The sequence below is a fragment of the Salvelinus alpinus genome, chromosome 22, assembly GCF_045679555.1.
Source record: "Salvelinus alpinus chromosome 22, SLU_Salpinus.1, whole genome shotgun sequence".
NCBI lineage: Eukaryota > Metazoa > Chordata > Actinopteri > Salmoniformes > Salmonidae > Salvelinus > Salvelinus alpinus.
In genome coordinates, this window is record NC_092107.1 from 2557137 (window position 1) to 2568050 (window position 10914).

The 10914-nt window shown below is 41.7% G+C and overlaps 2 protein-coding genes across 6 annotated transcripts in view; one reads left to right on the forward strand and one right to left on the reverse strand.

Moving 5' to 3' along the window:
- Positions 1–3310, reverse strand: part of LOC139548766 (replication protein A 70 kDa DNA-binding subunit-like) — a 55978-nt gene extending 52668 nt beyond the window's left edge. The window contains exons 1-6 of one of the 2 annotated variants that reach the window (XM_071358585.1): positions 3148–3310; positions 2889–2939; positions 2555–2633; positions 1102–1210; positions 806–894; positions 581–652 (exon numbers count right to left, since the gene is read on the reverse strand). In XM_071358585.1, coding sequence (XP_071214686.1) covers positions 581–652; positions 806–894; positions 1102–1210; positions 2555–2633; positions 2889–2939; positions 3148–3180 — 433 coding nt within the window. In that variant the 5' untranslated portion in view covers positions 3181–3310. The remainder of the gene's footprint in view (positions 1–580; positions 653–805; positions 895–1101; positions 1211–2554; positions 2634–2888; positions 2940–3147) is intronic. The other variant, XM_071358586.1, reaches the window with a different exon arrangement.
- A 1075-nt stretch (positions 3311–4385) lies between these two features.
- On the forward strand, positions 4386–8958 carry LOC139548767 (putative nuclease HARBI1). 4 transcript variants are annotated; one of them, XM_071358587.1, is made up of 9 exons: positions 4386–5247; positions 5335–5663; positions 5746–5832; positions 5920–6203; positions 6283–6318; positions 6417–6971; positions 7041–7156; positions 7253–7364; positions 7459–8958. In XM_071358587.1, exons 6-9 carry the CDS (start codon positions 6500–6502, stop codon positions 7827–7829), a joined length of 1071 nt encoding a protein of 356 aa, XP_071214688.1. In that variant the 5' UTR covers positions 4386–5247; positions 5335–5663; positions 5746–5832; positions 5920–6203; positions 6283–6318; positions 6417–6499; the 3' UTR covers positions 7830–8958. The 4 variants fall into 4 exon arrangements, with proteins under 4 accessions (XP_071214688.1, XP_071214689.1, XP_071214690.1 ...); XM_071358588.1 differs by having other exon boundaries at positions 5920–5961; positions 6030–6203; positions 6283–6971; XM_071358589.1 differs by having other exon boundaries at positions 4386–4769; positions 5177–5247; positions 6283–6971.
- The last annotated feature ends 1956 nt before the right edge of the window (positions 8959–10914 follow it).

Below are 10914 nucleotides of genomic sequence, written 5' to 3' on the forward strand. Positions count from 1 at the left end.
ATCATATCCAATTCAAAACCAGATTTATAGTCTGACTGATGAGCACATCTGGACTACTGGAAATAACCAGTGTGACGTACAGATGGTTCACCAGCAGCATGTCTGTTTTATACATTCTCTCTAAGACTGATTTTAACACCGTAGTTGCAACAAAGAGGAGACAGAATATAGAGCTATTATTTTGTGTTTAACAGAATCACATTGGTCAACCACCATCTTAGTAAGATCAGTAGAACGTTACAGATGACAATATACCCAAGAGGCAAATGTTTTTTAGCTAAGCATTCTGACAAAAAAAAGTGTCATATGTTCAGTAGAGCTGAGGATTTTAACCAAGATTTGTCCATTTTGCATAAATGTTGCCATCTACCAGAAACAAATGAAATTACCTATCCAATAACCTATATTGAAGTGTTTTTCAACCTTCGAACCCACTAGGAATAAATATAGCTGCAAAACATTCGGAATTGATCTTGAGAATACAGTCCATTAATGACCCAATCTCTCAATTAAAATCCTGCTACAGGATATGAAAAGGCATTAGATTTAAAAGCACAGTGGGTGATCTGGAATTGTTTACCATAATTTCCATTCTGGGACTGCAGGGGGTGGACTGAGGGATTGGGGGCTGACTGTGGGGCTTTACTCTGACCTGCAAGGGAGGTGAGGGAGTGAAAGGTAAAAACTCAAGTAAGCTGCACATTCAACATTGTAGGTTATATGCATGTCTGGATTCAAACATTTGTTCATCTTCACTCCCCCTAAGCCTTATGATATGGTGATGGAGTATGGGATGAAGACTCGCCTTCCACGTAAGGCGTGGGCTCTCCGATCTTTCCAGCCACCTCATCAGCAGACTTCACCACCTCCATGTCTAATATGACCACCACACGCCTGAACAGAAGAACAGCAATAAACAGATGAACAATTGCATTGTAAATTATATTCCAAAGACTAAACACATGGTTGATATTCAAACAACAAAAAGTGTGTATGTGCATATCCATTGTGTGTCCATACTGACAGCTCTTAAAGTTTAAAAATGGAAAGAAAAGGGTTTGTCATTCTGTAGGAAAACATCAAAAGACAGAAGCACCATACCGTCCATCCTTTAAGACATTGGTCACGTTCCTCTTCAGCTGACAGATACAGTTTGGGGCGAGTCGGTTGTCCTCAGCCATTGGGTTCAGTTGGGTGGAGAGCATGAACGCTACAGGAGGGATTGGGAGACGATAGGAGAGATGTTAGGGACAAGACAGACCAACAAGCACATGGGCAGTGCAGTAAACATGTTAGTAAACATGGAACAGAGCCCAGTTTAGTCTGGGATGAGGATCAATTTAGATCCCAAAAATATGTTTCTAAATATGTCTTAAAATATTTTAAAAAATTCATGACTTTGTATGGTATCACAACACTTCTTAAACTTTGTCAAATTAAAAGGAAGAAATTGATTATTTTTCTTTGATTTCCAACTCTCTATTAATTTTACTGAATCCTGACTACCTCCTGCTGGTCAGCCCCAGGAAATCCACAGCATAAAACATATCCACAGCATAAATAACACATCCACAGCATAAATAACACATCCACAGCATAAATAACACATCCACAGCATAAAACACATCCACAGCATAAAACACATCCACAGCATAAAACACTCCAAAGTGCCGCGTTGCTTAGGTCAGATATTTACCTTGATATTTTCTGGGTGAGACTATGGAGAAGGACTAAAACAACTTTTAATTTGCCCTGTTGTCTTTTTAGTCTACCTCCTGTGTAATTCGGATTACGACTATTGCACGCAATATGGATTTAAAACAATGTGGTGCAGTTTCTCAAAAGCTTAATTTGGCAGGTCTAACATCTCCATTATGAATATCCTTGACTTTTAATTTACATGGATACCTTGAGCATCCTGACTGGTTGCATCACCGCTTGGTATGGCAACTGCTCAGCAACTGAACGCAAGGCGCTACAGAGGGTAGTGCATACGGCCCAGTACATCACTGGGGCCAAGCTTCCAGCCATCCAGGACCTCTATACCAGGCAGTGTCAGAGGAAGGCCCTAAAAATTGTCAAAGACTCCAGACACCCTGTTCTCTCGGCTACTACACGGCAAGCGGTACCAGAGCACCAAGTCTAGGTCCAAGAGGCTTCTAAACAGCTTCTACCCCTAAGCCATAAGACTCCTGAACATCTAATCAAATGACTACCCGGACTATTTGCATTCACCCCTCTATTTTGTTTAAAACACTGCTGCTTCTCGCTGTTTATTAACTATGTATAGTCACTTTACCCCACCTATATTACCTAAATTTGATATCTACTGTTTGTCTGTGTGTGCAAGAATAATACAGTTGTAACCTTGCATTAACTTAAAATACTGCCATATATTATCCAAATATTACACTTTTGTTTTCTTTACATGCCACTACTACAAAGCAATGCTATGCATTTGCTACCTGTCATGGTCACCTGCCTCGTGCCATACAACCATTTCTGTGTGTACTTTGAACAGGTGGTGGAGTGGATTTTGAATAGTTCTACTCACAGGACATTGAGTGCTGTCCATCACTCATCATCAGACGAAAGCGGGCTGGTCCACTGCCTCCATCAATTTTACGGATGTTCTGAAAGAACATGAATACAGGAGTGCGGTCGAAATCATATTGGCCAATTTCGACAAATCTAGCAGTGGTCCAAATCCGTATTACCATCTTGGTGAATATCCTTGACTTAAATGTTGGTCTCTAAAACATGGGCCGATACTGTCCAAGTTAGCTAGCTAGCTGTTGACCAGGCCAGTAGCCATTCTTCTACAGTTGGCCTACAGTAACTTGGCCAACTAATTCGCTACTTCCACAAGAACATACACTCATACTTACCACTAATTGAAGAATGGGGTTTGGTAAATCATTAGAGCCTTTGGTTAGATCCTGTTGAAAAAGCAGAAAACAGCTTGAGACAGATGGCAAATATATCTAGTTAGCTAGCATTGTGGATGGCTGGCTACCTAACTCAACAAAACATTCAGCAGCAGCAGCACTCCGTGTAACGTTAGTCCCTGTCCGAAAACCATCTTTCTCGATTCTAGGTAAACTTTGTTTACATGCTTTCTGGGATGTCATAAAATGCCCCACCTACCTCTATCGCTCCCATTGTCAGCATGTTAGTCATGTTGAGGCTGAGTTTATAGCTATGTAGAGTGAAAATGTACGTTTTAAAGCGAACGAGGACAATCTCACTTCTACAGTGACAGTGCTTCCTCCGTGTTGTGTCTGTGGCGCCAAATGTATCCCTAAACGCGCGAACTGTTCATAACGTCATCGCGTAATTTACTGCTAAGCCTTCCGGTTTCTCTTATAGATCTAGGATCAGTTTACACTCGCTAAACCCACCTTTAGCAGCAGGGGGTAAAACATGAAACTGACCTTAGACCAGGTTGCCGAGCCAACGTGCCTCTATGGAACGTGCGTTTGGTTAAACGTGAAAATAAAAAAAGTGTTTATATAGTCGGCGTTACAATGTCTAAAATTGCTTTATAAGAAGACACAAAATAACTGTTGTATGAATAGCTGCCCCTTTTATTAGATGTCCTGCAAATCCTGCAACATTTATGAACAACATTTATTATCTTTTTTTTTACATTTATGAACAACATCTTTGTTGAAGAAAAACGGACGGATTTAAAGGCGATTCATGGTCAGTCTGACCTCTGCATTGGCTATGCAGTATTTACTGTGATACGGTTCTGCATAAGTCAGGGCATTCCTACTTCTTACGCATTGCGGACAACGCAGAGCGCGTATTTTCTTTTTCCCAACGCACTTAAGCCAAAACCACGCCCCGTTATTCAGAGGGGCGGTCTACAACGCTTTGAGCGCTCTCCAAGTCCGGAAGTGAACATCACGTAGCGCGAAATTTCAGTCACTGATTAATAATGTTTGCCGTTTTATTTCAAGATTGAGCGACTTTAACAATTTTATAGAAATGATTAGCTAATAAATATTTGACAAATTATAAATAATAAGCATGTGCTTTTACCTGATAATAGACTACTAATGATAATATAACAACTTTACATACCGAGCTAGTAACATTAACTAGCCTAGGTTAACTTAGCTGACCTTCAATTGAGGGAATTCAGCAGAGTTCTCTGAGACATTTTTACAACTCATTGAAACTCTGAAAATAAATACATGGGCAAATGTGGTGTTGTGTGTTTGTCCATGTCTCTCAACAGGCTGAGGCAAAAGCTGCCGTGAGCCAACAAACGCTAGCCAATGGAAGCGTAGTAGACCTTCCCTCTGAATAACGGGGCGTGGTTTTGGCTTAACTGCGTTGGGAAAAGGAAAAACGTGCCCAGAGCTGTTGAGCAGACCTGGGGCCTGTTGCACAAAAGTAGAATTAAGACATCCGGGATAAATGACTCAGCTGAGCTCAATGAAGCCAAAACATGTGCGTCCAGGCTTAATTGGTTGCACAAAGACCAAGCCAGGATGAGCAGACACGGATTCATTAAGCCAGGTGAAACCAATCCTGGATAGGTGCGCGCTCACGGCTCACTCAAATAGACCCCGCCACAGATCACAGATTAACTGATTTACCATGGCAACTAGAGCCGCGTACTTTTCCCCGTCGGAAGCACAAATCCTCATGGAGGCATACGAGGAGGTAAAAGATATAATTAAGAAGAAAGGCAACACCGCCACAGTGATAAAGCAAAGAGAAAAAGCGTGGCAAAGTATTGCAGACCGCCTGAATGCGTAAGTAGTGCACAATTACACACTCACCGCTCCGCTGAAACATCACAATTACAATTCAAATATTTAATTCACATCTCCAAAAATGCAGTTGTACTGTAATTATGAAACGGTTAAATTTTTAATTGAAATGCACTGCAGATATGAGTGAAATTGTGTAAAGTAACTCCATCACACTGTATAAAGCCATGATAAATTTTTTGATATTTTTACTGAAAACAAGACAAAAATACCAAGTAATTTTTTGCAGTGTGACTCCATTAAATGTGTGTGTGTGTGTGTGTGTGTGTGTGTGTGTGTGTGTGTGTGTGTGTGTGTGTGTGTGTGTGTGTGTGTGTGTGTGTGTGTGTGTGTGTGTGTGTGTGTGTGTGTGTGTGTGTGTGTGTGTGTGTGTGTGTGTGTGTGTGTAGATTAAACATGAACGGGCCAAAACGGACATGGCAGCAGGTCAAAATCAAATACAAGAACATTCTGCAGAATGGTATGGTCCCTGACTAATATTTAACAAAGCACAAGCATATATTGTACCCAGAAGGTGCCTGCTCACACATTGTCTGTACTGTTTTAGCAGTGAAAAAGAATACCCACAGACAAGGCACGGGTGGTGGGTCACCAAAGGCTGACCTTACCCCAGCAGAGGACATGGCCTTGGAGCTAAATAAAGGCAGGCCCGTCTTAGAGGGGATCCCTGGGGGGAAAGAGACGAGCATAGGTTCCTCCCAAGATGCCACCCGCTTCATTCAAGATATGTCCTTCCATCTCTACATGGGATACAACCACATTCATATTGAATCAATTTGGACTGTCTGACTTTGGTTTACCTATTGCCTTGCAGTGTCTGGCAGCACTGTGTTCCTGTTAGAGCCACCAGCACAAGCACCAGACGATGCTGATCCAGTGAGTACTCCATCAAAGGCATACTGTAGGCCTGGCATGTCTTGTCTACTAGCTTCAATATGAATCCGATTAAATGTGATAGGGTGAAGGCCCCAGTGCAGCAGCAACAGCACATGATGGAGACGATGATGAGGAGGAGACCATCTCTCTGGATTCCAGAAGGCATGAGGTATCATGTTAAGACTGTGAAAGTACTATTTACTCTACAATGGTGAGGAGTCCTCATCAAAATCAAAAAATCTAATTTCTTTTACAGGACCCAGATGCTATACAGTGGGAAAACCAGCCTGGCAACATAGTGCGTATTAATAAAAGGACACCACATCCTGCCAAATTCCAGCTGCGCTAATTGTATTGTGTTCACAGAGCTCACAAGCTATCAGAAAGTTGTATGGCAACCACCTACGGCGCCAAATAGAACTGGCAGACATAGACATTCAGTACAAGAAGAAAAAGATGGAAAATCTTGCACTGGAGTCCGAAATAAAAAAGAGGACAATTAGGAAACTGGACCTTGAAATAAAAAAACTTGAGAGGGAGGTGAGATATGCCTTCAATGTACACTGTATGCTAACTGTAACACAAATGTATTAATCATTATTTTTCTTTCCTCCCCCAGCTCCAAGAAGATGACACAGCTCAAAATAAAAATTAGGTATATTCTCGTAAAGTCAAGTGAGCCATGACATATGAGCTCTTATTGTGAGCACACAGGACGGTGGCATCTTTCTAAGGTTTTTTTTATTTTCCCAGCAATCAGTACAACCAAGTCATCGTTATAAGGCATCGCCCTCTTTTGCCCACCCCCCCAGCACCAGGTGTGGCCACTAGCCTATATGAAGGCCCAAAATTGTGTGTTCCTTTCTGCTCTGACAATGGCATGCCCATTCGTGCGAGATGTGGTGGATGAAGAAGCACTTGTGCTGAGGAGAGCCTTCAGGCGAGAAAGGGTCTTCAGGGACCGGTTGGACCCACTGGCCTTCCCTGACGACCATCTATATGAAAGATACAGGTTTTCTGCAGATGGCATCAGGTATCTATGCAGACTACTGGGTCCCAGGATTAAGCACCGCACTGCACGGAGCCATGCACTGAGTGTGGAGCAAATGGTTTGTGTGGCCTTGCGCTTTTTTGCTAGTGGAGCCTTCCTGTACTCAGTGGGGGATGCAGAACAGCTGAACAAGGCCACAATTTGCCGCACAATAAGGAGTGTGTGTCTGGCTATCAAAGCATTAGCAGATGTCTTCATCTCCTTCCCTGGCCACAGAAGACTCTGTGACATCAAAGAGGAGTTCTATAGGATTGCAGGTAAGAGGATCTACAAATTACAGGACAACTGTTAACACATAGTAGGATACTCATTACTTTGTGTGACAGGTTTCCCCAATGTCATTGGTGCAGTGGACTGCACACACATAAGGATAAAAGCCCCCTCAGGTGCCCATGAGGCCGATTTTGTGAATAGGAAATCCTTTCACAGCATTAATGTTCAGGTGAACATAACTTTTTGATATTGTCCATTGACGAACACTCTGCATTGCCAGTGATGTGCATTGATTGGTGTAATATTCCTCATCTTATGATTTCAGATGGTCTGCAATGCTGACTGTGTGATCAGCAATGTTGTGGCAAAATGGCCTGGCTCAGTCCATGACTCCAGAATCTTTCGGGCCTCTGAAATCTATCAGTGCCTATCACAAGGTAAGCCACACAACCCCTATTTATAACCATCATGGCTGTGTCAAGAATATCACTGTGTTTATGAGGTAGTAATGATGAGATTTTGTGTTGACAGGTGAATTCTCTGGTGTGTTGCTGGGAGACAGGGGGTATGGCTGCCAGCCTTTTCTCCTGACACCTTTCACAGACCCCCAGGAAGCACAGCAGGCCTACAACCATGCCCATGCCAGGACCAGGGCCAGAGTTGAAATGACCTTTGGCCTCCTGAAGGCACGCTTTCACTGCCTTCACAAATTAAGGGTCAGCCCTGTTAGGGCATGTGATATTACTGTGGCTTGTGCTGTCCTCCACAATGTGGCCTGCCTGAGGAAGGAGAGGGCCCCCAGAGTGCCACCAGCCATGGACTGGGACAATCCGGCAATCTTCCCTGATGACGACAGTGGTCGGCTGCTGAGGGACCAATATGTGTTGAATTATTTTAGTTAGTATGTGTGCTTTCAATTTTGGTTAAATATGTCCTGCGGTGGCAGAGGAATTTGGGTTTTTTTGGGTTCGTTTTTTGACGAATTTGGCCTCTTATGATGTTTGTGCGGTATACTGTGTGTAATACAAGGCTGCAGGGAGGCTACTGCATCCATTCATTTGTCTGTTCAGTTGATGTGTATGGATTTGTCCTGCATTTATTTTAGTGTGCAGACATGCAGGGTGTGTTATATACAGACCTTTGAATGTGTATGTATCATTTTGTATAATATGCTTGGATTCTGTGCTTTCCATCTTGTAGAGTCACTGTGACTTCAGTTTCGAAAGGAGCTGATGGTTTACCTGCTTTGTTTTGTCCTTATTCAATAAAGGAACATAGTGTTACACATTGTGTTTTTATATTCATATGGAATGTGTATTTGTTTATATGACAGAGTACTAGGGCCACACTGAAGAAAAAGGATAAAGTCATAAATTTATGAGGCTGGTTCTTTCTGCAGAAAAGCTACATATTGTTTTTACAGTTTTGATACTTATGACAATGTGATACTTAATATTCTGGCACATCAGCATGTCTTTGTTTATGAAACCATACTGAAGTACAATTTCACGAAATGCCCCACATCTGTCATTTTAACAACTGTCCTCCTTTAAAACAACTGGTTACAATATTATGACTTGTGTTTTTTTCCCCTCTGTGGCCCTAATATTCTATCATTTTATATATAGCCTTATAGTCTATGGGAAACTGTAAATTATCTAATGATAGCAACATCATCTAAAAATCATTTTTTATCCAAAATCATTGAAATTAATGATCACAAACGTTTAAATAATAACAGTGGGTCTAGTTATATGTGATAACAATGTATAGTGAGCAGTGAAATAACTATTGGTTTCCATTTGTGGTGACTGCTGACTGACATTAGGGATGAGATTAAATAGATCCTGGAATTTAGCCTGGTCTGGAGCAGGCTAGCTCCACAGAATAAATCTCCATGGTAATTTATACCATAACATATCCTCCTGCCCCCTATCCATCTTTAGTGCAACCGGATTACGGATCAATTGAGCCAGGATCACCAAGATATCCTGGCTTAATCCCTTATCCTAGTTTTGTGCAACAGGCCCCTGTTGTGAAGGAAGTTGTCAAGGAAGTGAGTTTGTGTTTATACAGGACCTCCCTCCCCCACCTACCTTCAACCAATCATGTCAATGCAGAGCTACATGAAGCCCTCCGCATTGTTACAACATGTGGGAGGTGCGCATCATGTGGTATAGTGCTCAATTTGGCCTCTGCATGCCTCTGGAGGCTCCGTATTTGCGTCACACCCTCCATACAGAGTCTCTGACCACACATTTCAGATCATAGTGATTTGGAGGCCCCTGCCCGTGTATTTTTAATTAGTTACTTTACACCACTGTGGTTTTGTCACAGTCCATTCTAAAGTGTCCGGCATTGCTTATGAGCATTGTAGGAAAATAGAAGACATGTATGTGTCCCTAAGAGTATTAGCTTTCAGGCATGGGGTCATAATAGTCCCAACCGTTCAAAAGCTAGCGCCAAATTCGGAGGAAGAAAACAGAAACTGATCCATTTTCCACATCAGAAATTACTCACGAGAGGAGGAGGGCCTCAAGGAGGAGGAAGAGAAGATAACAGAAATAATGTATTATTAAACAAAATTATACCAAGTTCACGAGGCCCCCTGATGGTGTGAGGCCCCAGGCAATTGCCTTAGTTGCCTAATGGTAACTCCGCCACCATTCACAAGCTGCTGCTACAGTATGCTTGCACTCCTTAAAACATGGAGACCATATTTTCTTTACGTTGATTGGCGTCAATGCAATGCAAACCAGGAATTTGCTCTGAACTTATTGTTGAGTTTTAAAGGTATCCTACTTTTCTCCCCATCCAACAAATAGTGTCATATATGATAGAAATGTATAGAGATCTCACACCAAAGGGACTGTTGAGCGCTACATCCCGAGGGGTTCGAGCTGATTGTACGGAGATTGTGACAGCCAGTTAAATGGAGTCCCTTGAGAAGGCAATAACAAGATGTATGTCAGGAGAAGTGCAATATTATCATAAGGAGACGTATACCTGGAATACGGAGGAGGAATTGAGGGAAAAGGAGAGGCAGAGAGAAAGGGAGGAAAAGGGTGAGCTTGAGTCGGTTAAAAATGATGGGAAAAAGGGAGATGGTTTGTTAATGAAGAATGGTACAAAGTGTAAGCAGAATGAGCTGAAGACAGGAGGAGAAATGGAAGTGAATGAGGGCGAAGTATCTGATGCTTGTGTTTCTTATGAATGGGGGCAAGAGTTAAATGAATGGGGGCAAGATATGTGAATTATTTTGCTTCAAGAAAAGGGTGCCATTGAAAGGAGTGATTACTGGGGTAGACGTGAAAGCTGACCAACTGAAGGGGAAGATTCCTGGTGTTAGTGATGCTCGTGGTTGGTGCAAAGCAGACAGGGTGGCGTGAGTGGTGAAACAGAAGAGTCGTTGTCTGTTCTTTTGAGTTTTGATGTTGAGTCTTATCCCAACATAGATGTTAGGATATATAAATTAGAGGTTGACCGATTCAGATTTTTCAACGCCGATACCGATACTGAATATTTATTTTATATATATGTATATATTATGTGTGTATATATATATATATATATTTGTAATAATGACAATAACAACAATACTGAATGAACACTTTTATTTTAACTTAATATAATACATAAATAAAATCGATTTAGTCTCAAATAAATAATGAAACATGCTCAATTTGGTTTAAATAATGCAAAAACAGTGTTGGAGACGAAAGTAAAAGTGCAATACGTGCCATGTAAAAAAGCTAACGTTTAAGTTCCTTGCTCAGAACATATGAAAGCTGGTGGTTCAATATTCCAAGTTAAGAAGTTTTAGGGTGTAGTTATTATAGGAATTATGACGCGTCGACTATTTCTCTCTATACCATTTGTATTTCATATACCTTTGACTATTGGATGTTCTTATAGGCACTTTAGTATTGCCGGCCTAATCTCAGGAGTTGATAGGCTTGAAGTCATAAACAGTGCTGTGCTTCAAGC